At 51.5% G+C, this 27,599-nt stretch overlaps 1 protein-coding gene and 1 long non-coding RNA gene across 7 annotated transcripts; one reads left to right on the top strand and one right to left on the bottom strand.

Annotated features, from left to right (window-relative positions):
• Positions 1-610: 610 nt before the first annotated feature.
• On the bottom strand, positions 611-24,264 carry TFAP2A (transcription factor AP-2 alpha). 6 transcript variants are annotated; one of them, XM_043590842.1, is made up of 8 exons: positions 24,132-24,264; positions 23,541-23,791; positions 13,849-14,283; positions 10,666-10,717; positions 8,339-8,570; positions 6,309-6,427; positions 4,227-4,368; positions 611-2,389 (listed from the first exon to the last, which is right to left on the bottom strand). In XM_043590842.1, the coding sequence occupies exons 2-8, from the start codon at positions 23,571-23,573 to the stop codon at positions 2,101-2,103; spliced, it is 1,302 nt and encodes a 433-aa protein (XP_043446777.1). In that variant the 5' UTR covers positions 23,574-23,791; positions 24,132-24,264; the 3' UTR covers positions 611-2,100. The 6 variants fall into 6 exon arrangements, with proteins under 6 accessions (XP_043446777.1, XP_043446778.1, XP_043446781.1 ...); XM_043590843.1 differs by lacking the exon at positions 24,132-24,264 and having other exon boundaries at positions 23,541-23,937; XM_043590846.1 differs by lacking the exons at positions 23,541-23,791; positions 24,132-24,264 and adding an exon at positions 18,994-19,335 and having other exon boundaries at positions 611-2,385.
• Positions 18,990-20,247, top strand: LOC122489248. Its single transcript, XR_006298881.1, has 2 exons — positions 18,990-19,106; positions 19,357-20,247. It is a non-coding gene; the product is annotated as an uncharacterized LOC122489248 (long non-coding RNA).
• Positions 24,265-27,599: the final 3,335 nt, after the last annotated feature.

Here is a 27,599-nt window from a genome sequence, read left to right as displayed (position 1 = left end):
TCATTGACGTGTCTTAGCCACTGAGAAGCTTGAGCCAGTCAAGTGAATGTTTACGTGGTATTTCCTTTGTGCTAATGAACTAACAATTCAAATTTCAGTTATCCTCTGACACAGGTTCTAGAGCAGTTATGGGGGGGGTGGGTGTCTTCTGTTCTGTTCTCCATCTTCCCGGTCATTCTTAACAGTTTGGTTCTGAAGGTTTTATATTGTGGTTTCCAAAACACAAACGAAAACCTAAAGGGTCACCATAAATAAAATAAAACTTTATTTTTAATAATAAAATTAATGTTTCTAGTCAGGAAAAGAGAGTATGTCATTCCTTTAGCAGTACAAACAATCTTTTATCCAAAAGAATACATTGGGTTTTATTGTGTCATTTGTCTGAATACAGACTCGGTGGAATATCTAAATGATACCCTGCTCTGAACTCCAAGTTGAAAGTAAGTTTTTATTATACTTGAGGGAAACAATGGGTTCAGCTGCTTATTGCACGGAACAATTGCCAAGGGAGAGTTAAACTCAATTACTGTAACCATACTGAATAAAAAATACTGCCAAGAACAAAAATACGCCTGGGTAAAGACAGCCCCTGAATAAAAAAAAATCGACATAAAGCGTATCAAATATTTATTTATCTGGGCAACAAAGGACTATGATACATTGACAGGCATGAAAACTACTGCCAGCACAAGTCAATACAATACAACTAGAACTGCTTCCAAAATGGCCAGTGAAAATACAGAATACCAGGTGGTCCCAAATGTTTGAAGTTCTTTCAACAAAAAGAGAGAGAGAAAGAGAGAGGGAGGTGGGGGGGGGGGGGAATCCCTTACCCTTGGTTTAAAGACAATGCTCATTTATTGCTGGAATGATCCTTTCAAGGGAGGATAGTGGAATAAGATAAACTTTTTTTTTTCTCCCCACAATACATAGAAGGGTCATCAAACCACTCAAGTTTAAAACTCTTTCCAGGGTCCGATATCACTTTTTTTCTTTCAGTTCGATGGAAAGCTAAATGTAATACTAATTATATATAAAATTTTAGTTGGCTTTTTTTTTTTTTCTTCGTTCAGCTGTCTCCTTGTCGTCTTTAACATGCTACAACAGGGCTAAATTCATGAATCCCAGAGGGGGAAAAAAAAAAAAATCCCCCAAACCTTGAATTTCTAAATAAGTACCATGAACCACATGAAGAACTAATAGGGAAGATTCAAAACCCACTAAACAAGAGGTAAACGAGATCACCAGATAAATTAAAAAAAAAAAAAAAAAAAAGAGGCTTAAAACAGACTCACCATATTTACAATTCCCATTAAATTACACATAAATAAATATATACAGAGACGTGAACACTGATTCCCTTATATAACTGTGAATCGTGTTGCCAGAGAAAGTTCAAGTTGGTCGCTTTACCTTGAAGAGGAAAAACTTCTACAACTGAAGACATGACATGGAAATTCCTGTGTTTGTGTTCAAGTTTATTCACAATACTGATAAAAATGTCATTATCCTTTTGGCCTTTTTTTTTTTTTTTTTTTTTTTTTTTTTTAGTATGGCTACAATCTGAACCGAAGTATGTAAGGGAAGGTGGTGACTCAGTCCCATGAAGCTCGTATCTTTTTTTTTTTTCATTTTTATGTTCTTTTTTTTAGAAAAAAAAAAAAAAAATGTTTTTCTTTTTTTTTTTTTTTGTGGTGGTTGTCACTGTTGGGTTCCTGTTGGTTTTTCTGTTCTGTGTTTTTGTTTTTTAAAAAAGGTTCACACACTTGGACAGAACTTTTCTTTGCTGGCTTCTAGGCCTGTTCTGTTCTCTTAGGCTCCACAGGAGGGCAAAGGGCGGGGGAGTTGGTGCTGGTGGGGGGGGGGAGGGGAAGTCGAGGCAGGGGGGGCGGAGTCAGCAGGGGCGGTCCCGCTGCCGAAAGAGAGAGGGCCCCCGGACTCTGGAGGGCCGTGGGTGGCGGGCGGCGGCAGCAGCAACAGCAGTAGCAGCAGTGGGGTTCGCTGATTCCGAAGCTGTCACCTGCCTGCGGTGGTAGGTGGGGGGAGACGACCGAGTGGGTGGGCTCGCTGGGCGGGGAGACGCAGGGCGGGAGGACAGCCTCACTTTCTGTGTTTCTCCTCTTTGTCACTGCTTTTGGCGCTGTTGTCCGTGTGGCTGTTGGGGTTGTTGCTGAGGTACATTTTGTCCATGGCCTTGAGGGCCTCGGTGAGATAGTTCTGCAGGGCCGTGACCGCGGCGCACACCGCTGGGCTGCCGAAGCCGTGGGAGATGAGGTTGAAGTGGGTCAAACAGCTCTGGATGCCGGGCTCCAGGATGGGGTTGGGCCGTGAGTTCCCCAGGGGAGATCGGTCCTGAGCCAGCAGGTCAGTGAACTCTTTGCATATCTGTCTGCAGCACAAGTGAAGCAGAGAAAGAGAGAGAGACAGAGAGACAGAGAGAGTGGTGGGGGAGGGAGAAAGAGAGAGAGAGAGAGAGAGATGAGGCTCCCCTGTGGGCAGTACCAGCAGCAAAGAGAAAACCCTTCTCCCTGCAGTCACCCCCAGGGGATTCCTGGGAACCCCGACCTGACCCAAGGCCCCAGAGACAGACTTGGGGAAAGACCGAGTCACCCCTCAGTGTCCACTGAAACATGGCTCCTTCCGTCAATGCATGCCTTTCCTGCCTTCACAAATGTCTCTCTCGCTCTCTCTCTCTCTCTCCTCTCGCTCTCACCCCTCAGCTACCCTTAACTGCTAACCGCCTCTTTTCTCACTCATACCAAACGCCCCAGACACAGAAACACATTTCACACGTTAGAAGAGAAACAAAAGAGAATAAGACGGGCAGGAGTCAGGAACACAGGTATCTCGCCAATGGCCAATAGCACACAGCCATCAGCTGTCCTGTTCAAAATACTAGACAGACCTTCTTCCTGCTCTAGAGGTCTAGAGAGACCTCAGTTGGTGGGATGGTCTCCACTCATTCACCTGCAAATCAGGTTGGATGCAGACAGGAAGGCAAAACTTTTCTTGGGATTATTTTGCCTTAAAAAAAAAAAAAAGGTCACAGAAAACCTGTTACCTGGGGACAACTCAGACTGATTTTTGAGAAGAAATCGACCCTTCAATTTCAATTTCTCCTTCCACCTCTTTTCCCACCCCCCAACCCTCAGCCCCCGAAAAATCTCTAGGGAAACTGTGAATACGGGTGGGCTTAGGAAGCTAAGGGAAGAGAAAAAGTTGGCATTTCAACAAGGGTCTCGAAAAGTCAGAAATACAGGCAGATGAGGCCTGTATGCTGGAAGCTGTCTCTGAATCTGGGAAGGAAGGACTTGCTGGGGCCTCCCTGAGGCAGCAGCAGCCTGGAGGGGGTGGCGGGGGGAGGGAGAGGAGGGAGAATGGGGAGCACTGCTAGGCTGCCTTCTCCAAGTCCAGCTGATGCCCTCAGGTCAGAAACTATCCCGCCTGAGGCCCCAGCCTCTGCCCTCTGGTTCCATGCCCTCCTGTGACACAGACTTTGATAATTAAGGGCTTCCGAACAGGCCTTTTAATTTCCAGAAAACATATCAAAACAGTAATTTTCTTTTCACACACCACCTGGAGGGGCCTATTCAGCCCAAGCACTGATGGGAATATAACTTGGGCCATTTTGAAACCTATTTGACATCTCGCCTGTAGGCTACGACTTGTGTGTGTGTGTGTGTGTGTGTGTGTGTGTGTGTGTCACTTTTGAGGAGGGAGGAGAAAGAAAGGCAAGAAATGGGATAAGGGATTAAGGTTGAAACTAGGACTCCTGGCTTGCACATTTTGCAGACCATTGCTTAATCCTTGCCCTCAGAGACCATACTGATAGGAGACAAAAACTGATATAGGCAAGCCTGGTCCCCATTTAAGGACTTGATGCTGGGCTTTCTGAAAAGACAGAGTCACCAATTCACACTGAGCTTCTATCAAATCCCTACATTACCCCCCTCCCGCCCCCCCCCACACTCATTTTTTAAAAAATGAGGTGGAGCAGAAGAGAGGATTAAGATGGAAACACAGGACAATCCCGCCTACACTTCCCTTTAAAACGGTATGGTTTAATAAGAGCGTGTTGTTAATTTCAGTTATTTACAACAACAAAGCTGATTAACACAAAAGAAGCCGGGGGGGAAAAGCCGGAGAGACCAGAAACAATTTCGATTTTTGTTTCTCTGGACAACAGACACAGAGAGACCCCGGAAGAGGTAAGGTAAATGCCTTACTTTGTAGCCAGGAGCATGTTTTTTCTTGTCACTTGCTCATTGGGATCGGAATGTTGTCGGTTGAGAAATTCAGCTACTGCTTTGGCAGGAAATTCGGTTTCGCACACGTACCCAAAGTCCCTGGCTAGGTGGACGGCTTCTCCTGGCAAGAGGGGAGAGAGGAGAGGCAGTGTGACAAAAGGTTGAAAAGAGCTGAGATCAAAATTTCCTCCCAACTCCCTTATTTTCTTAATCCAGATGTTGAAGAAAACACAAACTACTTGTTTTCTCATTTCAGGAATTTTATTTCCTTCTCTGTAGTATCTGGCAGATGAATTTATCAGAAAAAAAAAAAAAAATGGCCACTTGGCCTAGAAGGCCAAGAGGGATTGAAAATGTAAGTCCCCTCCCCCACCTGCGAGTCCCCTCCCCCACCCTGATGACATTTTCCCAACTTCTCTTTTTAAATGTTTCTTGTACTCCAACCTCACACCTATCAACACATTCATAAATGATATTCATAATTACTCGCTGAGCTTTTCTTCGAGGGAACAACTAAAGGTTTACATTTTAACTTGATCGCATATAATTATCTGTTCATCCAAACCGATTAACCAAGAGGATTTGAGGGTCACTCCACTGAGTCTGTCTGTGTTGTTGATTTTCGAATCTTTGGTTTTAATTTCCTGAACCAGTTGGTTTTTACTGCAGGGCTTCCTGCCATTAGCTCCAGCTCCGGAAGAACGCATGCGCCAATTAGAGCATCAAAGCCCTCTCTGCAGAGCTCGTTTCCATAAAATGGAGCGGATCGCAAACAATAACAGTTCTCCAGAAACTGCCTCCCTGCTACAGGACTCAACCCCCAAGCCCATACACTCGCTCACACTGCTCACACTATACCCGAATCCACTATTGCCACTGCTATCATTTCCTTTGCATGTAATTCTCGGGGGGGGGGGGTGGTATGGATAGTGGGTTCTCTTATGTACTGATGTTATTTTTAACGTAATGCTACTGTAGCTGAGTTTCTGGCACTGAACACTCGCTTATTATTTAACAATTATAGTATCGTCCTCAATGCCATTAACAAATGCTTCATAGGATTCTTTCTCAAATTTACGGGTTTAAACTTTTTTTAGTTACTTATAAGCTGGAGCTCAAGTCCAATTGTAATGTATCTCCTCAAGTGCAAGATGTAAATAACACAAAATGCCTTCTTGAAATAGAAATGGCAGTTTTGAAATCTACCTGGTAATGTGTCTTTTTTTTTTCCTATGGGCATAAAACATCTTCAACCTAATGCATAGGAAAACACAAGAAAGCTTACACATTCATTCCCAGCACATCTAAACTTAAGCCAATTCAGTATCAGAAAAAGTTAACAGGAATCTAGAGGAAGCAGGAATGTAAGTGGGTTCTGGTGACAGGGTATCTATAGCATGGAGTGAGAACAGGAGTAGCTTTTGTTTTGAAGGGTTTGGAAGTGTGTGTGTGTGTGTGTGTGTGTGTGTGTGTGTTAAAAACTGCCATGAGAAACTTTCTGCAATGCTTCCATTTTTTTCTTTCCTAGCCAAACAATTCAAAATCTAAAATTGCTCACTTTTCTTCCCCTCCACTAGAGAAGCACAATTAAATAAGAGATAAGGGAGCATATGTTTGGAAAACAAAAACCTGAAAGGGCATATAACCCTGAGCTTTCAGGACGGTCTTAAATCAGGATGCAGGTCAAAGATTCCCAAATTAATTCAGGAAGTAATGGTCACGCATTTCTCAAACGCAGATGTCAGAATAGCTTAAGTGATTTACTGCTGAGCTCTCTGAAGGAGACAGGAACTTGGGATATATGCAGTTCTTAAATTTTCACATTGTTTAGGTCCATATTGAGCTACGGAGGTGGAATTTTGTGGCAGAGGGAAAGAAAAAAGGAGGACAGGAGTATATGCAAATAGTTTTTCGACATGCAAGGATTCCGTTCACTTCCATTACAGCCTCTGGAAAAAACGAAACTGCCCAGTTGACACAAAACACAACCAAATGGCCACTAAGTATTATCCATTTTCCCACAAGACAGTTCCCTTCTTGTTAGCAAGTGGACTCGCTTACCCTCCACTAGTGATGTGAGCAGAGTGACATTGGCAGCTTTACGTCTCCCTGCTGGCAGATTTAATCCTATTTTGTCCAGTTTTTCTCTTAAAGATCTTCCTCCATTTTTAGACTTCGCCCTGTTTCACAAATATATGCAAGAAAGGGATTGAGAAAACACTGGGTTGCTCTACATCACATTATTTTCATTTTGAAAACTTCCTAAAATGTGCTTTTCACAGTCAAGAATCGTGGCCCTGAGATACTTAAGGGAGGGAAATCTAGGAAGGAATGGTACAGAAAGATCATAGAAGACAAATGCTTGACTGTGAAGCACCCCCGCGTGCAGTTATGATTGCGGCAACCGTGGCAGGTTAGAAGGGTTTGATTTCCCAAATCTCTAAAGAACCACAAACAAACAAACACAACTCTCATCTCTAGGGCTTGAGGTATTCTTGAGTTCAACTGATTGCTGTATATTTTCCCTGTTGTTACAATCACACAAATCCCAGTGGGGTCTTTAAATTGTCTTTGCAAGGACTGCTGTTAGGTTGTTCAGAGTAACCAAAGTTATCATCACTCTCACGTTTCTTGCTCTGGCTTTAGCCCCAGTGGGAAATTCATTTCACCAACTGTTTACATGCCATGTCACCAGCCTAACTGGAAATGTCAAAAGCTGAGATCAGCCTTTAAAAATTTCACTGATTTCAGCGACAATGGGGGTGGTTCTAAATAGATGTCTAAATAGACTCCCATAATCAGAAAGTGGTTAAGATAAATTGTTTAAATAAAACAGCAAATTAATTAATTTCAGATTTTATTCCCCACTCAAGTGCTCTTTAATTGTGTGGATTAGATTATACTCCCCTAGGTAAACAGTCTCCAATATTGGGGATGGGGGAAGGGGAGGAAAAAGCAGAGGGCGGATTCAGATCTCTGTCAGTGAAAGATTACAAAGGGAAGCAAAATGACTGGAGGAGAAAGAAAAGATTAGAAAAACTGATGTTAAAACCTTCCAAAAACGGCTTTGTAAGGTTTTGCATGGGATATACCCATCAGAGTGGGCCTGTGGGTCCACAGATACACAAATGAATAAATGGCAAAACAGTGAAGTTCTTGGTCTACTTTCTTATTTAAAAAGAAAAAGAAAAAAAAAAAAAGATCATGTGGGAAACTTCCACCCAACACCCACCACTCACAAAGCTGGGTGGAACCCTAGGAGGACGCAGCTCAAGGGAGGGAGAAATCTGCCCTAAGGGAAGGTGCTTCACCTTGCAGACCCTTATAAAATCTAATCTACGAATCATTCCGGCCTCACAGGGGTGAGATGTGTATCCCTAGCCACGTATGTAACACGCACTCGTGGACAACGACTACACAGAATGATGCACGTAACCGTATCTTGCACACTGCCTGGAGCACATCGCGGCCGCAGTACACGGGAACCACTAATGCGTGTGCCTTAGGCACGGGGAGTCGCCGTCTGGCCAGAGGTGACAGTGACAGAGGGGGGGAAGCGGAGAGGCAGGAAGGGCGGCGGACTCAAGAGAAAGCCACCGTCTTCCACTTAAAAACCCTATCTATTCAAGGGGCGGTGGATTTCCGTCGGAGACCCTACACGGAGGTAAGGCAAAGTAAGGCGCCTGAGAGGAAGTTTTCCAGGGTTTGCAAGGTGCTCGCGGGAGTAAAAAGGTGGCTGCACGGCGCCCCGCCGCTGCAGCAGCCGGGACTGAACGCCCGGTGCAAAGAGCTGCGCGTGCGCGCGGGGAGTTGGGTTGGGGGCGGAGGGCGCGGGGAGCGCGCTGCGGCGGCGAACCCGGGCGCGCGCCAGAACGCCGAGCGCGCGGGAAGCCTGCGAAGGGCGCAAGCGCGCGCCGCCTCGCCCCGCCCCCAGCTCCCACCCACCGGGTTTGGCGCTCTTCTCCCCGCCCCTTTCTTTTCCCGCGAAGGGAGGGCCGTGGCACGAGGCCCGTTTGCGTCGTCGCCCCCGCGCAGGCGCAGTGTTTCCCGCGGCCGCGAGGCGGGGCGGGCTGGGCGGAGCCGGGCCTCACCTCCGCAGCACTCCGCCCAGCAGCGAAGCGTTGAGACACTCGGGCGGTGAGAGGCGCCGCTGTACTTCCGCCACCGTGACCTTGTACTTCGAGGTGGAGCTGAGGAGCGAGAGGCGACCCGGAACTGAACAGAAGACTTCGTTGGGGTTCACGACGCCGCCGAAGAGGTTGTCCTTGTTTATGGGGATGGCGGAGACGGCGTTGCTGTTGGATTTGGACAGGGACACGGGGCCTGCGGAGATAGACGGGGAAGCTGCGTGTGGGCGTCGAGGGTCACTCCTAAGTCCTTCCCGACCCCGGAGCTCGCCCGGGCTTGCGCTGCAACCCCCCCCCCCCCCCCCGTTTCCTGCCAGCCCAGAAAATCCCCTCTTCTCTCCTATTCCCTGGTGTTCGCCAGTCCTGGGGATCGAGCCTCTGGCCTTCGGCGCACCTCACCCGGCGGCCGGCAGGCGCCCCCACCTCTCGCCACCAGCCAGGCCCGAGCTTCCGGCTGAACCCTTTCCTGTTAGCCGCAAGGGTGCTGTCTACAAATGGTAGTGACATTGTGACCCCCTGGGCTCTCATCCGAGGACAGTGGCCCCAGTTGAGGTGCTGGAGCCTAGGGTCAGGGTGCAGGGGAGGGGATTACGTTTGCACACCCGAGAGCAAGCTGTGTGTACTTTGGAGTTTTTGTGGGGTGGGGTGGGGTGGGGGGGCGCCTTAGTGTTGGGAAGAGATTGCTTCAGAGACCTATAATTAAAATCAGCAGAGAGTTTAGGTGGCTGAAGCGGCCTGTAAGTGAGCATTGCAGTTAAGGCACCAAGCTGGGAGGCGGTCGATTGGCTTGTCACACACCACACGTGCTCCACCCATCCTTTTGAGGAATAAGCCCTTTCCTAGGTTTAGTTGTGAAAAAGACCCGAGTTGTGGAAATCCATTCCAAAGCCCCATTTTGAACTGGGAGAAAAAAAAAGGATAAATAGGCCTACCATAGGATATTAGCAGTATGCCCTGTTGTCCAGCAAATCGTTAATGCCCTTGTCTGCTTAAGAGTACTCATTGGGAAGGGGCGAGGATATTCTTGCTGGTTCAAATCATAAGCTCTTCATGGTCGGCCCCACCATAGTTAGAGAAAAAAGCCAAGGCCAGCAGAAAGTGTGCTACCATGTTACATTTCTCAACACCAATAGAGTTCAGATGCATTCACAACCATTTAAGTACAGTATGCATTTGTATTTTAAAATTCCACAAGGAGACATATATAATAATATGCACACATTCTATTCACAGTACTCCTCCCTCTTTAATGGGGATATTCTAGACGTATGGGGAGGTAGGGGGCTCTAGGTTTTGGATAGATCACTTGTGACATTAATAGCTCTGGGGAGGCTAATAGAGACAATAGGAGTTAAACGAACTCTTGAGAGATTACTAATAAAAGAGCCAATTATCATGTCGACTTGGAAAGAGCATCTCTTAAGATTTATCCCTTGCACATCTAATTTGACGTGACAAAGACTTCACAGATGCAAAAAATGAAACTTTAAACTGGCTAACAATATACTGATTGGGGTTAGAAATGAGAACAGTTTTATATAGCATCGTCCTCTGGTGGTGCCTAGAATCCTGAAATGTAACATTGCCACCATAACAACAACAAAAAAAGCTGCTGTGAATAGCATTTAATCCAGTAAACTTTATTTCTACTCACTAAACACAATACAAATTACAAATCCATCCAAGTCACTTGACACTTTTTAAAAACAATTTCTGCTCTGAACAATTATGCTAATAATCCCGACATTTTCAAGATGCTAATTTTAACCAAAAGCCAAATTTTTGTTAACCTAATTCACAAAGTTTAAAACCCCTTAAACAGCTAATGAGAAATTAAACTGAAGAACATTAAAGTTTCTTCTTCCTCTGCTAAGGAGTGTTACCAAAGACACAACTGCCCTTCTATTAACGTTGAATTATTTGCACCGTTTTAGCATTACACCCCTTCTTAACACTCATAGCCATGCACACAACAGATGAACTAAACTATTAAACCATTTGAAAACTGAAATGCCACTTCCAAATCAGTTCGACTCTTACACGTTTCATGTGTTTGTCCATGTATCATTAAACTAAATTAAATGGTCAAATCATGAACAAGGCTAGCCTGTTGCCATTACTAACATACTGAGAGCCGATCACTTAAGCATTGCTGTTCCAAGCCCATCTATTTGCTAATTCTGAGCCTTTAGGAAATCCTATTTGAAAAAAATAAATACAGCTCTGCAAGTTCTTTTAAATAGCACTATGCCTGTAAGGACATGCCTGGAATGTAGAAGGAAATGGCTTACCTTTCTTAATTACAGTTTGATCTGGGATGTTAATACCCGGGTCTTCTACATGCTGCAACAAAAGGATACACATGGATGTAAGTGTATAATCAAAACAAAAGGAAATGAATATTCCATGCAACATGGGGGGAGGGGAAGGGTTAGAATCAAAATTTCCCCCTCCCAAATAGTGACATTTATATATAAACATCTCCTCTTGGTTTATTGGAATTTGAGGCTTTGCAACTCAAGAGGTTTCACTGCACACCCACGGCCCATTTCTCCTCCCCCAGCAAATAATCCATGTTTGAAGGAGGTGGGGGTGGGGAATAAAACTTTCTTTGGAAATGAAACCAAGTTTTGGAGCACCTAATCTTTCTCACAAAGTCAGTTCAACCTTTAAAAATACACCTGGCTTTATTTTGGCGCCTCAGCGGCTTCGGACCTTAGCGATTCGAGTGTTCGGGCAGCAAAAGCCAGAGAAACACAATAGAAATGACAGAGGCGGGAGTAACAAGGGAGCATTTTAAACGTTTTAGGTAGTGTGATAAAAAGCAAATGCATATACACACCTTCACTTATGGAACACTAAAAATAATTTTTTAAAGAAGACTACTGCCTAAACCGGGTACCAGAAAGGAATATGAAAATGGTTTTAAAAAAAAAATACAAAAAACAAAACCTTTGCGGTTTTTTCCCCCTGTTGTCCAGCAGCAGATATGTTGGGTTTTTTTCTTATTTTTTCTTCTCTCTCTCTCTCTCTTTTTTTTTTTTTTTTTTACAGATGGATGGGTATACGTGTGTGCTAGAGTCAAAACGTGATTAGAAAGTAAAATGAAATCATGTTTTCTAATGCAGAAACTGACAGGCAATATAATGTCTGGCTGTGTTTACAAATTAGCACCAGGGCTGCTGAGATACAAGATTTCGCAATCGTTACCAAACACAGGCATTACCATTTAAAAAACTATTACTTCCTTCTCTAGTCTTTGTCCAACAATAATACTGATTCGAACATTTTCCATTCTGTCTTGGATTTATGCTCCTGTTAATTGTGCCTGATCGCAATGATTCCGGGTGGATGGTACTAAGTTGCTTTATTACAGGTTTTATTATACTCAATGCTCTCATTTGTAACTTGCCTAAAGTGCTTCTGGATTTAAGTATAATTAAATTGAGAAATGTTCAGAAATGACTACTGCTGCAGTTCTTGTGTTTTAACTATATGGGGAAATATGATCCCTTTATGCATGCACCCTCAACCCATAAAGTAAATGTAGTGTGGCATAATACTTTTATTTGTGTTATTTCTAGACCTTGTCCATACAGGGAAGACTGTTAAGTTTAAAACCCCACTGAGATATTAATGATTAAATAATTTTCACCATCAATTTGATTTTCTTAAATATTTAGCAGTCATTCTTATTAAAGGTTAACTGTTGCAGCAATGGGAAAATTGAAAACAACCCTTTTCCTGACCCAAATTCCTTTGAAAGAATTTTTTTCTTAATAGGTGGGGGAGGGTGGGGGGGAAGAGCTGCAACTGAGTTTCCTTGCTTTTATATGATCTTTTGGTTAATTTCTCCTACTGACTAATTTCACCACAAAGAGTGACTATACAGGTGCAAGAATTCACACCAGCCACTTTGGAATTTCTGCAAAGGAGAGCGATCCTAATTCACAGTAATTCCAAAAGGTTGCAATGCATTTTGCAATTCAAATATTTCCACAGAGCAGGCTAGGAAAAGGATTCAGAGGCTCTTTGGGAAGGGGAACTAAAATGATCACAACTTCCAGGTTGGTTTTTTAATTGAGCTTTTCTCAACTATTGCTTCTCTCATTTTACTTCCCAAGAAATGTACCGTTTAGTATCAGTCTCCAAAAACATTTATGAGCACAGACAAACGCACACCATGCTTACTAAATCCCACAATGGATCAAGTGCCTACTTTCTTGCTTTCCATGCAAGGCTGCTCAACATAACCAACAAATTTCAGTGATTAACTGGGCCAAGTGAGAGCTGTAATAAATTTTCTATTTTCCTATGTAACTTAAATAATGTTTTAAATTCACCAAGCAAGCAGGTAAGTTCATCTGACCATTTTCTTTGCAATCTAATGCAGTAATCATTAAACTGTCAACGGACATATTGCTGCAATATTTGATGCACTAATTTGAAATAGCATTTTAGTAAAAATCACATCCAGATACATTTCCTCTCCAAAGAAAAGTAGCATTAAGAGAGCCTTTACAGCTTTAATAAAATTATTGGCTCATTCTAATTCCATTTCAGGAAGGTTGTGAGGAAACCATAAATACGTAGAATTGAAACAGAGATGCTGGTTTAAATTTAATTTCAGAAAGTACTTTCAAATTATCAATAGGTTTACATTGTAAATAGTAAATGTGCTAATACCATGCTTATTCAGAAATCATTTTAAACTGCATTTATCGATAACTGAATCAGAACTCAAATAATGTATTGCCCAATAGTCTCAAAACATTTAATTTAATATGGGGTGTAGCAAGTTCTGATAGGCGTTGGGAACCCAGCTAATGATTTATGAGGTCAGCACTTAGCACCCCTAGGAGGAGAAGGAGGCTGAATTTTAATGTCCCCTGCTCCGATTTGCTACTTACTATTCTTTAATCAGGGTAGGGTACACACATAACTTTTAGTTATCACCAGTGCTTATAAAACCCGGCAAAAATGATTTTCTTAGGGTGTCGTTTACACTTTATGTTAAACTGCCGGGGCACTTAATGAGCTCTTCTGGTCGGATTTAACGTCTTTTTCAGGACAGACAGAAATCCCCACGCCAGACGCAGCGGTGGAATTAGATCCTCTCCCAATCGAAACAGTTTACTGTCGTGGAGAGGGGCAGATATTGTTAATGGTGACATTCGTCTGATTTATTTCTGTGTTGGTGGAAATGGTAACGCAGGCATTGTTTGCAGGAGCTCCAGGAACCTTTGTTCTAGGCTATAGAACTCTCAACTACTTTTTTTTTTTAATTTTTTTTAATTCGGTCGTTGCTGTGGGTTCTCAAAGCGTCCGCCCCCAAAAAATAATACGAAATTTTGGAAAAGTAAACGCCATCGCGGGAACCTCAGGCCCACCCGCCGCACGTCCCGATTATCTTCTCTGGGGGTGGGTGAGCAGGGGCTGCGGTCCCCTCTCGCGCCCCCCGCGCGGCCTCTTACCGGGACGTCCTCGATGGCGTGAGGTAAGGAGTGGATCGGGAGGTCTCCGAGTCCTGAGCTAAGCCCGTGTGGGCCGTGCAGGAGGTCTTCGTGCCGCCGGTAGTCCCTGCGAGGATCCAGGCCCGAAAGCTGGTGGGGCAGCCCCCGGTGCGTGTGCAGGAGCCCAGACTCCTGGCTCTGCCTCTGGCCGGGCCAGCCCGGGTGCTGCGGCTGCGGCTGGGCGTGCAGGGGGTTCAGGCTGTAGGGGTCGTTGACGTGGGAGTAAGGATCTTGCGACTGGGGGTAGATAGGCTGGTAGGGCGGGGGGAAGTAGGGGGGCTGGAAGTCGGCATTGGGGGTGTGGGACAGCGGCGGGGCGCTCGTGTAGGGAGATTGACCTACAGTGCCCAGCTGGGGCAACCGTGCCGTCCCGTTGCTGGTGCCGTCGTGACGGTCCTACAAGAGGGAGAGAGAGGGGAAGGGGAAAGAACGAGAAATCAGGCGTCGAGTTACAGCTGTCCACTCTAAATCCACTCCGCAAGACTGCGTGGGGAACCGCTCACTCCCACCGGCAGGCCGCCGAGAGAAATGGGCTCCAACTTGTCCATTTCGGAAAATACCCCAGAAGTGAGGCGGGCTCTTTCCAAAACGCAGGGAATTAGATGGTGCAAATGTGGGGGCATAAGAGGCTCTGCTTAGGCGTTTCTTTGAAAGTGGGTGGGTGGGGGGGGAGACAGAAAAAGGCCTCCCAGAATACACTCCGTTTAGCTGCAGCGTGAAACCTCCCTTAAGCAAAATGAAAATTCCTGCTAAATATTAAACAGCAGAAGCGGCCTTTCCTTTTTCCCCCGGATTTGAACCTGCCTGCCACTGCGTTATTGTTTACACCCTGTTCATTTATTTGGAGGAAAAAAAAATCACACACGTTCAAAGACCATTACCATTTCATGACTATTTAAATAGAAACATCTCATAGAGGGGCTGCAACGAAAGCACACGTTTAAATTACCAGCTTAAAGAAGGTTTTAACTGCAGGATGGGGGGTCTGTCTTTTCCGCTTCCTCAGTTGGGAGCCTTTTTCTCGACAGGGTCGATTTTAGGATACGGATGGGGGAAACGGGGACGTCAAGTCAAGGTTTAAAATAGAAAGATTCAGCCTTGTTGGGCTTAAAAGAGAGAGGTGTACCCCGGGGCGGAGGCTCCCGCCCCTTGCACCCCAGCCCCAAAGGGCAGAAGACACGCCTGACTTTATGTCCCTGTATTGCAATTCGCTTGCAAAACAGGCGAACAGAGTTGATTCCAGGGAGTGCGAACCCTCGGAGGTTGAGCCCCGGGCTCCGAGGGGAGGGGGCACACCGGGCCGCGTTCTTCCTGCAGATGGATTAAGCACCAAAGGTTGAGAACACCTCGGGAACAAGTGAATACGCGAGGAAATAACGATGAACGTGGTGAGGAACACGCCTGGGGAAGTAGCGGCGAGGTAGGACTGCGCGCCGGGAGAGGTCGAGCAGGGGGGAGGGGGTAATGCATTCGATTTAAGAATGAAAAAAGCGAGAGAAAGGAGGAAAGAGAGAAATGCAAATGGAAAGGTGGGGGGGGGGGTGCCCTGAAGGAAACCTGGGCGCGAAACCCGAGGTTGCGGGCAGCCCCGCCGCACCCGGTTTCCAGAACAGAATTCCTAAGGAAAACAGGGATGGGGGTGGGGATGGGACTCACCATAGCTGAAAAACTGTGAACTAACATCTGCGAAGAGTCTGGGGTAACGAGTCAGGGTGGAAAAAAACAAGCAAGCCTGGAGAGCCCGGCTGCCCCGCCGCCCGAGCGCGCCCCACACAAAAGGCGCCGAGAGCCCCGCGCCACCCAGGACTCCGGTCACGGCGCAGACGCTCCCGCGAGCGCTGGAGCCCCGCTCTGGTCCATCCGAACTTGAACCACCGATTGGAGCGGCGCCTTCAGCTGGTCGAGCCCACGGTCTCTATCCTGCCGCGAGCGGTTAGGATTCAAAGTTCCTTAAAAAATGAAAAAAAAAAAAAAAAAAACAACCCCAAAAGAGGAAAAAGAAAAAAAAAAAGTGTGTGTGTGTCTGTGTGTATGTGCGTGTTCCTTAATCCGTGTCTCCCTTCTTTTCTTAGCGGCGGCTTCGCTTGAGCTTCTAATAACCGCGCTGGGCAGCGTTCCTGGAGCCTCCTAATAGCAGATATTCATGACTATTAATATTACACGAATACTTAATAAGGGAAGAATGCCTGGAAATCGAGCGTGAAGCGGAGAGGCAACTCGCGCCGGAGCCGGCTCTCAATGCAGTCCATTGACGGGAGCCTCAGTGTAGCAAATCGGAGGTGGGGAGAGGGAGCGCGAGAGACAAAAAGCGGGCGAGAGAGGGAGCGGGCGAGCGCGCGGGGGGCCGCGGCGCGGCGTCTGGCGAATCACAGGGAAGGGGCAACATTTTAAAAGGTTGCAGGGCATGCAAAAGTGAAAGAGAAAGAGGGAGAGAGGGAAACCGAGGGAGAGAGCGCAGAGAGGGAGAATGTGTCTGCGTGCGTGTGTGAGAAAGAAAGTGTGGGTGAGAGAGGGGAGCCCGGAGTGGGGAGAGGGGAGGGAGGAAAGGAGGGAGAGCCCGGGAGGAGGAAGGGAGGGAAAGAGGGAGGGAGGGAAGGAGGGGGAGGGGGCCGAGCCGGAGCGCACGGAGGGGGAGGCCGCGGGGAGGGGGAGGGAGCGAGGGGGGGGAGAGGAAGCGAGCGAGGACAATCAGACCTAAAAGGCTGGGGCAGACCTCGGGATACCGTGGGGGCCGCGCGTCGCGGGCCGGAGCTGCCGGGGACCGCGTCCGGGCATTCATCAGGCTCTCGGCACGGGAGGTGCTGCCTGGCCCTCTCCGGCCGCGGGCTCCTCCGCTCCGCAGCCGGGCCTGGGACTCGGGGTTCGGCCGCCCGCCGCCGCGCCGCTGCTCCATGGCCCGGCGCCCCGCCCGGGACCGGCCCGCCCGCTCCACCACCGGCCCTCGCCTCGGCCGCCGCTCGAGCTCCCCTCGGACGGCCCGGGCCGCTCCGCTCTGCGGCAGCTGCCGCCCCGCCCTCGGCTCTCCGGGGCAGGGGCTCGGGGCGGGGGAGCCGGGACGCGGCCCGGGGCGCGCAGAGACGCTAGGCGGCCCAGCCCGGGCGCCGCTGGCACCGGCTCCCGGCTCCCGGCGCAAACCCGTCCGACTGGCTGGGCCACTCCCGCCCGACGCCCCCCCCCCCCACCCCCGCCCGGATGACACGGCTCGCTCTCTCCCAGCGCGGCCCGGCTGCCGCCGCTGCCAGTCCGCCCGCTGGGTTGTCAGAACAAGCGGCACCTCGCCTCCTGCGTGTCCCTGCAGAGCCCCGACATAATTAGACAGCCCCGAGCCGGCTCGGAAACCCGAAATCCCTGCTCCGGCGCTCGCCCACCGCAGTCAAAGTTGTTGAAACAGCCCTCACTCTGTTCTCCTCTCTCTCTTTTTGGCCTCGCTTACACACATTCACACGCGCCCCCACAGGATCCCTCTCAGAGGGAGCAAGTTCTTCGCCTCCCACCTGAGTGTCGCAGGCGCCCAGCGCCGCGCAGAGGTTCGGACCCCGCCCGCCTAGGGCTCGGCCTCCGCGAGGGTGAAATGCCCGAGCCTCGGGCTCGCAGCCCTGGCGGGGACAATTCGCTCTCGACTGAGGGGCTCAGTTGCACTCGGACCAGTTCGCAGAGCCACCCCCACCCCCCACCCCAGGCCTGAAAACAAAGCGGCTGGTCTGCCCTGGGGTCGCTGAGCCCGGCACCGCGCACGGCAGGAGCCCCCAGAGAAGCGCCGGTCCCCGTGGGATGTCACCTCGTGCCCCGTGGGGTGAAGGGAGGGCCCGGGAAAGGAGAAAGATTTAAAATAGCCGACGGAAAGGAGAGGGGGAAGGGAACGGGTGACACATCGTTCACCTCAACCCGGGTTCTGATTTCAAGTGAAGACAAGACCCACGCTGCTGCGCCCGCACAGACCTCTGCGCCAGACATCTCCAGCTCCAAATGTCAAAGAGAAAGAAAACAGCAGAAAAGAAAAGAGAAGACAAAACAACACAGCAAAGGCAGGGACTACCACCTATGTAGGTAATCACCGGCCGAGGCCCTCCTCCCCCTCCCGTGACCCCTCCGCGTATTTCAGCGGGGGTTGCGAAGGAGTTCACGGCCGCCGCAGCCAGGCGGGTTCCCAGCGCCTCCCGCGGGCGGAGCGGCGGTGCTGGGGCTTCCCCGGCTGCCGCAAGAAGCCGAGCTCCGGAGACCCTGGCTTGTAAAACGGGCTCCAATGAGGCGCGCTCTATCGGCCCCGCGGGCTCCCCGCACCAGAGGCCCCGTGCAGCCCCGGCAGGATTCCCACGGTCACGCAGCCGAGCGCCGGGCGGCTGCAGGGGCCGAAGCTGGAGGACCCCGAGGCCGGCCGGCTCCGCACCGCGCAGCCTCCCCACCGCCACCCCAGGGATGCTCTCCGAGTGTCCCACAGAGGGAGAAGCTGCTTACAACTTCTTCAGTAACAGAGATACCTGGAGCGAGCCCCGAAGCAACGTGGGAGAGGAGTGATTCCAAACTGAACCCCATAACCGGGAGGTGCAACCCAGCCCAGGGAGAAGTGTGCGGGCCCCTTCTCCAAACAGAAAGGAGCCTTTTTAGAAAGGGGGAGGGGAGGGGGAAGATAGGGAGGAAGTAAAAAAATGAATCAATAAAAGAAGGAATATTAAAGATCGGAGAGGAAGTTAAAGAGGAAAAGGGGTTTTCTCTTCCCTTTCTCTTCCTGGTGGCTCGAGCCCCCAGGATCTCGCTGGAGACACACGCCGGGTGCACAGACGCGTGCCTAATTGCCAGCAACTGCTTCAAAAACCCAAGCTCGTGTCTTCGCTCCACTCTTAGGCAGACCCAAAACTGGTCAGAAAAAAAAAGGGGGGGGGTAAAGTGGGACACGAGCTTCGAAGGAGGGAAATGAAAGAAGGCAGCGTCCACATCCTTCCTCTCCAGCTTCTCCCTTGCGTTCTTCGGGCGAATCGGAGAGGCGGGCGCCGCGCTGGGGAAAGTTTGTCCCACCCGCATTTCGCAGCTGGCTGCGAGGAGAGGAGGAGGAGCGGGAAGGTAGCGCTCCGAGCCTGCGGCCGCAAAGATACCCGGCGCCGCGCTTACCTCGCAGTCCTCGTACTTGATATTATCCGTCAGTTTCCAAAGCATTTTCATGGATCGGCGTGAACGGATTTGCCCCCTTCTCCGCCTCGCACCCAAGTGGAGCTACTCTCTGGGTAAGCGCAAAGTGCCGGCTGCCGGCGGTGAGCGCAGGAGGAGGAGGAGGAGGGCGAGGAGGAGGAGGAGGAGGAGGAGGAGGGCGAGGAGGAGGAGGAGGGCGAGGAGGAGGAGGAGGAGGAGGGCAAAGAGGAGGAGGAGGAGGAGGGCGAGGAGGAGGAGGGTGAGGAGGAGGAGGCGAGAAGGGAAAGAGCTCCCGTGTGCGCTCGGAGATCTCCCTCTAATGGTAGAAACTTTTCCCTTTTCCAGCTCTTTACCAACAGCCTAATCGCCTCATTAGCATATCAACAATAGTCCAATTGCTCGCCAGCACCGCAATCTGCGGCCGGCCGCTCCGACCCAGGTATAAAGGCCTCTCCAAGCCGCGAACTTGCTCCTAGAGCGCACGCCTGCCTGTGAGCGGACGGAATCTCCCCGGAGACCAGCCGCGCGCCCCTGCCCCAGTCACCCTCCAGCCCCCGCCGCTGCCCCATTCCACCCCACTCCCCTTCCTCTCCGTCTCCTCCTCCAGGGAGATGCCCTCCGCAACAACAACAACAAAAAACCTGCACTGTGCAGGGTCCGAGCGGCTGCGCCTGGGGCCCAGCTTTCAGCACCTCTCCCTCACCCCTACCACCGCTAACCGCGCGGTCCTTTCGGCCCCGTCCAATTTTATTAGAAATTATTATCCCTTTCGCAATTAAATATAATCACCAAACCAAGACCGGCAAAGTCACTCCAGGATTTTTGCCCAACAAGAGATCGCCTCCGCTCGCGGCAGCCTCCACCTCGGGCCCCAGCGCCTTGGGAGTTTTATTGGCTTTGCGCTCCCCCCCCCACCCCCAAGTTGAAGATTTTGCCAAACGGCTCCAGTGGCTCGGCTGGGGTTTGCGATCCTTTAATTGCCGCGTGTAAAATAAAAATTGTACCCTGAAGAGGTTAGTTGACAGCTCCAGGGGTTAAATGATTTTCCTCTCGTTTGTATGAAGCTAGAGCTGACTGATAATTCAACGTGGTGTTTGGGCTAAGGGTTTCCTAGGTGCGATGTGGACAAAATACAGAACTCCTATGGAGTCTCACAGTCGCTTCTGGAGTTGAGCCGATATACCGACATGTGTGCGCCGTGTCATTCATGCATCAAAATAAATCGCTGGGAACCAACTCTTCGCTGTGCTAATCTGCTCCAGTTTTCCCAAGATCCCCCTTTTTAATTAAAGCAGGGAGAGTTCCTTCATGATTTGGTGATGTTACTAAAGCGGGCGCGCTCGCGGCGCAGTGCCCGGCTGACGCGGAACCCGGAGGCCCCGGGGCCACCCCCGAGTCCAGGTTGGCCAGTCTGGGCTCTCCGGCTTCACACAGGGACCTGCTCGCCCCACCGGGGCTTATTATTATTATTATTATTATCATTATTATTATTTTCTCTCTCTGCTGTTTTAGTAAATTATTTTAAGGGAGAAACTAACAAGAAAGACGTGATGTAATCCTTCGAAATACAGAGTAATTAATTTCTCTGGCTGAGCTCCTCATCTGTCCTCCATGAAAAAGTTTTTGTGTGTCTTTCTCGCTCTTGAATACTGCAAACTCACTAAGCAGTAGTAGGTCTGCCTCCGAATTCCTCTAGGAATGACTTCTGGTTCCATCTAGGCCTGTTTCTTGCAAACTTCCAGGCCTCCCGGGTTTCCACGGGGTGTCCTTACAGAAGGGCGGAGGCTGTTAACAATTCGAGCATTTCTTAACAGGTGGAAGGAAGACGAGAAGAGGGAGAACCCCCTTCCCCCCAAATCTGTAAAAGGGCAATTCTCCTTCTGGGTGACCCCCGCAAATTCCTCAAGCTAGGCAGGGTAGGCCAGAGGCCCCTCCCAAAACTTGGGAAGAAGACTTGAGCTTGAAGGGGGATTTAGAGCTCGGGACATTTCCCGGACAGCCGGGGCTCTCCCCTCGCTCCTTTCCGCCACCTAGCACGGCTCTGTGGCTGTACACAGTCCGCTCCACCGGGGGAAACGGTGACCGTCCAGGGCTGGCACCACGCACCCTAAGGGGCTGCCCCGGGGCCCTCCGCGCAACGCGGGGCCTAGAAGTACCTAGAAGTCGGGCGATGGGCCGCCGCGAGCATTTCCACCTTCCTGACGGCAGCCGCAGCCGCCGAGCGTGATCTGTAGGCCAAATCCTAGGCCTGGGAGCATGGGATTTTTACACCCTCAGCCGTCGCCACAGTGTGCTTAAGGGAACTTCAAGTTTCGCTTTTTCAGTTTGTTGGCTGGGGAAGGCATTCAAGGCCCTTTATCTTCTCCACTGCCCCCCACCCCCACCCCGGCTGACCCGTGCCCCGCAGATCTCTGGCTCCGCACCCGCGGGGGCTGCTACACTGTTGTTGTATTCCCGCCGAGGGTGCCTTTGAGGTGCAGATTGGGGCCTGTGGGCTCAGCGCCACCGCCCGAGTTACAGGCGTTGAAGAAAGGCCCAGGCCCGCGCCCCAGGAGCCCCTGGAGCCAGCCGAGCCGCGTTTGTGTGAACGTCATTACCACGACAAGTCGCTTCATTGCATGTCAATGCTCCGTCCTCACCAGCGCCCCGGGATGGTAGCGCCAGGCCTGGGGATAGAGGTCGGGGGTCCAGGCCTGGAGTGGGGGCGTGGAGAGGGCCTTGGAGGGAAAAATGAGTACCAGTGAGAGACGGAGACACCCAAGGAACAAAGAGACAGCAAGGGGCCTGAATGGCTATTTTCTCTGGTTGTCACCACCCAGTGGGACCCAAGAGCCCAACAGGCCAAGCCTGAAGGATCCAACCCCTCCAGGCCCCAAATCCATGGGCCCCACCCTAGAGGCAGGCTTCCCACCTCTTGCCAAACTGTGAGCCCGCAGGAGCTAGGCCTAGGGTTCACTCTCTTCTCCTTGAGGCCAGGATCTCACCGCTTCGGAACCTGAGGCCCTTTGGAAGCTCGGACCTCCACCAAGGCTGTGCTACTGGCACTTTCTCAGACCCGAGGCGTTCTGCTGTGAAGTCCACTCGGCTTGCTTGCGGAGAAACCTGCAACGCCCTCAGCCAAAGACTTCCCGGAGTCTACACCCTCCAGAGAAGAGAATGAAGTAGGGTCCTGAGGCCCACGGGGCAAGGGAGAAAACGGTGTGGATTTCTAACGTTTGTGTTTGGTGTGGGTATTTGCACCCTTAAACCCCAAAGGCAGTCTAACGTTGGGGCTGAAATTGCATTTCAGTGAGGTTTAACTTGGGGGGAGAGGCAGAAAAAAGCTCAGTGTTAATAAAAATTATAAATACAAGGAAAGAAATAAAAATTGCAAGACGAATTCCTTTCCCCAACTCCAGGGAATGTAGTAAAGGTGGGACTTCTCTGACCTTTACTTCTCATGGCACAAATCTGAAACAAGAAAAGGAACTCGCCCCAGAAAGAGCAGGACCTCGACTTTTCTCTGGAAGTTCAGGGCGTTCTGTTCGAATTGCCCTACAGGCTTCTAGGCACCCAGAATCTCGCCCTAACCAGGCCTCTCTGGGCCCCGGGTTGGGGGTTGGGGGTCGGGGGGGGTGGGGAGAGGGCCCCGCAGCTCCTATTATGAAATTGGCCACAGAGGAGAGAGACTGTTGGCCCTCACCAACCTGGCCAGAGCTGCCCGGGTTTCCGTAGGGGAAATGTCTGAGAGTTAGAAGCCGAGAGCTACAAGAATGCTCCTGTGGCCTAGGTCGGGTCCGGAGCTCAGGGACCCCAAGGTCCAGGGCCCAGTTGGCCTTGTAATACGGGCGGCCTAGTAGGGCCGAGTTTGGCAGGCGTTCGTTTGGAAGAATTTTGGACCTGCCTTATCCCCCACCATCCACTCCTCCTCCAGTCACCTCCAGCCCAAGCGGCGCAAACGGGCTTCACGACTCCGACTGAGAGGCTAAACTTTGTGCAAACTCTTAAGTATTTCCCCAAAGAACATTCTCGCCGGCGCGACCCGTCCATCCGGACCCCTCTGCATTCTCCACCCCCCACTAGGTCCCCCAAACTTGGGAGGCAGGAAGACAGGTGCACCAGAACCCCACCACATGCGTAGCCCTGGGGTCTAGGGCAAGAACGGAGGGCGGACCGAGCCGGGAACCTTCCTTACCACGCACTGCAACCCCCGCCCGGCGCCCTTCCCCCTCCCGAATTAGTCATCCACCCTTGTTTCTGCTGTGGGGGGGGGGGGGGCATGAAAAGCTCTAGCGCAAACCACAAGTGACCCCCCGGGGCCACCTGTGGAGCGTGCGCCGGACTTTCCCCAGCTCCGGGCCGCCGGCAGCGCGTGTTTTTTTCTGCCCTCTTTCTCTCCTGGGAACACTCCTGGGCGCTGCCAGGCGCGCCTCACTTACGACTCTCCCTGCCCTGGGCCAAGGCTCTTCCTCTCCACCTCCCCCCCTGCCGGCCCCCTCCCCCGCTCCACCCCCGCCCACTTCAACCCCAGCCAAGGCAAACCCCCGTACCTGCCAGTCCCCCATTTTGGCAAGTATGGACATCGCGGCTCGGCGCTCCTGGCGACGGGTCCCCGCCGGGCATGGGCTGGAGGGCTCGGCCGGGCCCGCTCCCTGGAATCGCTTAGGCAAATCCTCCTTTTTTACCTGCTCACCAACATCTCACCTGGTCATAAAGAGCTGGGTTGCTACCTGCCGACGCATGCGCGCTAGCCCAGGAATTCACTCCGCCAGCTCTAGTCCCAGCGCCTCGCAGAGCTGACCTGGGAAGTGATGGATTTATAGCCGCGGCAATCTCGCCATCAGCTCCTGCTTTTCCCAACAGCCCCAACCCGCTTTCCCGGTCAGTGCCTGACCGGGGAACCGAGGCAGACTGCCTGCTGGGGTGTGCAGGGCGCGATGCGAGCGTGAGTGGGTGTGTTTTCACACTCAAGCAATGGGGGCATCTACGCGCTCTTCCGTCGACTCTCCTCCCCCCTCGGAACTTTGGGGCTAGGAGAGTCTCCACCCCGAGGGGGGAAGGATCCGGGAAGGGGGGTGGGGTGGGGTGGAAGAAGAGAGCAAGGCCCGGAGATTGGGCCCGACCGGATAGGTCCCGCGCACCTGGCTGCAAGCTGTAGGGCCAGACCCCGGTCCGGGCCTCCTCACCGGCCCACGAGGTTCAGGACACCCCCGGCCCTCGCGGATCCGAATCTGCGAGCCCCAGGGCTGCTTCAAGCGTCCGATCCCAGATCAAAGTGTTTCTCAGTAGGTGAAAACGTTCGCGATTGTTTCATTTCTGGCTTCTAGGTTTAGTCTCCTCCCACCGCAGACACACGCACACACACACTTGCACACTCATACACTTACACTTCTATTTAAGGTGAGCCCCTCCCCCACTCCTCTATGGCTTCCCAGCTCTTTATCTTTTCCACTAATAACTTTTTAAAGGGAGAACGGGGGCGTTGGTGGTTCTGGGATGGGCAGCTGAGGTTTGGGCTTGGGGTTTGCTTTCCCATGACAGATAAAATCACTCAAGTGATTCCACCGCTGCTTCTAATTAGAAGGGAGATTTAAAAGAAGCCACAGGATTTGGGGCTCCCGAGGAGCTCACCACTCCGTCAGGAACCACACCTGGTCGGGAGGGAGGCCCGGGTGAGGAGCTTAGCCTCGGGCCGCGCACTCCTCCGCGACCGTGCCGGCCCCACTCCGGCAGCCGCGAGGTCTGAGGTCTGAGGATCCAGGGCTGGGGCCTGGAACTCCCGGGACAGGCTCGGTTATCCCCTCCTGCTGTCGTCGCGGAGACTAAGATGAACAAAGAAAGAACCGGCTTCACATCGTCTAGGACACGTCAGGCCAAAGTGTGTAAAGGGTCAGCTCCGCGCTGGGGAGTGAAGACTTGTCCCGGTACCAAGGCTCCCTCCATCCCTGGCGGACGGCCTCAGTGGCCCTGCACCCTCCCAGCCTGGGCGGTAGTGGTGTGGTTGGTGTCTCTCAAGGAGTCCCCGTGTCGCCTAGGCATTTGGGGCGTCCCTGGACTGCGGGACTCCCATCCCGGCGCCGACTGTGGATTTAAAACTTTCTCGGACCTGCCTTAGAACCTTGCTCAACACGTTTGTGGATGCTTTTTTGTTTTTCCTTGCGAGAATTTCAAAGAATTTAAATTACGGCGTGTTTTTTTTTTAACTCCTAGTGTTTCCACTTCACTTTCCCGGCTTTTTCCACACTGTCGAAATAGGTTGGTGAAAACCGAATTCTTTTAAGTCCAAGAGAGAAGGGGAAGACGCGCCTGTAGCTCTTCAAGATTCCGGCGGGGGGCGCTGTAGTCTCTTAGAAATGAGCACGGTTTCTGGCCCCTGCAGCCTCGCTACTCGCGCGCCTCCGTGGAACTAGAGCTGGAGGGACGTGGGACCCGGCTGGCTGGGCCAGGCCGAGCTGGGACGGGAGGACGTGTGCTAGGGCTGGGGTGGGGCGCCTCTAGTCTCTAACTTTGGTACCTTTGGGGTGGGGGGAGGGACGTGGCAGGGCTTGTGCGGGAAAGAGAAGGCAACAGTGCACTTGATCGCGAAGGCAAGCCGCCGCTCTGGGTTGGATGGGAGCGGACAGAAAGATTTGGAAGCGAAGCGGCCCAGGCCTTGGGCATGAAGGTGTCTGTTCAGATGACCCGGGCTGTGGCTGGGATCGGGGTGGGGGGAGAGGGGAGAGAAGGGGCAATCCGGAAGCGGCCGCGAGCTAGAAGTTAGCTTTGGAGTACGACCACTTAGGGTACGAACTCAGCTCGGTCATTTACAGTCAACAGGCTGAGTGCTCTAAGGCAAGTTGCTGAGTTTGTCTGAACCTCAGTTTTACTCATTTGTAGAATGGGTAATTTGTTGTGAGAATTCACTAGAGGAGTGTGTGCGCCAAGCGCTCAGCACAGCGCTAGCCCAAGATGCGCTCTCAGGGAAGGCTGCTGAGCCTCGTCAAGGAAGGTCTACTCCGCCCCACCCCCCACCCTGATAGTTACCCGAGCCTGGTTCCTTCTAGGTGGGGTCAACTCCTTTGTTCCTTCCTTAGGCGCCCCGCAGTCAGACCTCGTGGTCAACTGCACCTCCTGGGACTCCCTCCGCGGAATCTTCCTCTTCCCCAGGAGCGGGCCCTCCCCGTGGCTCCCGATTCTCCCCTCAGGGCCTTTCCCCACCTCGACCTCCTCCCTAGCCCCGCATCATCCTGACTTTGCCACCTGCAGGAGGGAGCCATGGGGTGGGGGGTGGGGCCCGGGCAGGGGCGACACCTCCCAACTTCACCCCAAACTTAGGCTCCAGTCAGCCACCCTAGTGATCCAGCTGCACCCAGTGCCAGGGCTGTCCCAAGGCCACTGACTGCTCTTGGCGACCCACCTCAGCACCTTAGCAGCCTGCAGCCTCCAGAACTGTGGCCTCCGGCCTCCGGGGAACCAGAGAAAAATGGGATTTTTTTTTTTTTTTAACTGGGTCGAGGGAAGGGAGATCAGCAGGAATTATCCTCCCCTCTCCCTGCTCAGCTGCCACCACCGAAAAGCAGGTTCCACAGCTGACAGGTCCTGGGATTCTCGGCCCAATGGCAAACTTTTCAGTGCGCGGCTCAGTGAGGCGTTGGGAGCCTGCGGGAAGGGGCTGGAAGATTTGGTGTCAGATTGTGCCAACCTCCTAGCTTCAGGTAATGCTGAGCTCAGGCTCTCTGAGGCCCCTGGTGTCCAGGGATATCCGGGTGGAATCTATTCCTACCCTGTAAGTTGCCACCCAACTTCATGAGTTCCCAAGTTGCAGCGGGAAGGATCTTTCCCTTAGGGTCAAGCTTTGCTTGAACTGCATTCCTCCCCACCCCAAAACTTTGAGGATGCTTACTCACCTTTTTTTCCACTCACCATCAAGTGCCACCCCCTCCCCCCGCAGCACTCCCCTCCCCGCATTGGAGGCTTCTTAAGGCACTTAGAAACTGAAACTTAAATCTGAGCAATGGGTTGACTCAGAATTTCAACCTTGTGGTTTCTCAGCTTGCTTCTCCCTTAGAGGGGTCGGGGATTATTGGGGACAGATTGAGTGACCGCTCATTGTGCCTGGTGCCTCTTCCTCTGCAGAGACTTTTCTTTCTGGCCCTTGGGCCTGAGAGAGCCTGTCAACTCTGGGCCATTCTTGGGCCCCTCTCTGCAGTAAACTGGCCCCCAGGATCGGAGCAGGGATGGGAGAAGGTTTGACTACTCAGAGGAGGAAGCGAAGGGAGTTGAGCAGTGATGTGGCACGCCAGGACTCTCCAGGGATTCCTCCAGCACCCCAAAGCCCTCTCAACTCTCCCACTGGATTAGGGCAAAGGAATAGGGTTACCAGTCACTACAGAAGAAAGAAGCCAAACCTCTTACCAAAGGCGCCCAAGGAGAGTGCAGAAGAGAGGAACTGTGACCCTGAGGTGTGCTCACCTAAGCGCCTCCAAGGCTTGCACTCGGAACTGGGAGTTCTTGGAGCAGTGGGTACAGAAGGCCCCAAGGGGGCAGTAAGACAGGTGGCCCAGAGGCCAAAACTCTAGACATGCCCTGGAGGCCCTAGGCCCGTGACCCCTCCACGCGTGGCCCCGGTT

Source organism: Prionailurus bengalensis, chromosome B2, assembly GCF_016509475.1.
Source record: "Prionailurus bengalensis isolate Pbe53 chromosome B2, Fcat_Pben_1.1_paternal_pri, whole genome shotgun sequence".
Taxonomy (NCBI): domain Eukaryota; kingdom Metazoa; phylum Chordata; class Mammalia; order Carnivora; family Felidae; genus Prionailurus; species Prionailurus bengalensis.
This window is presented reverse-complemented; position numbering and strand designations above follow the sequence as displayed.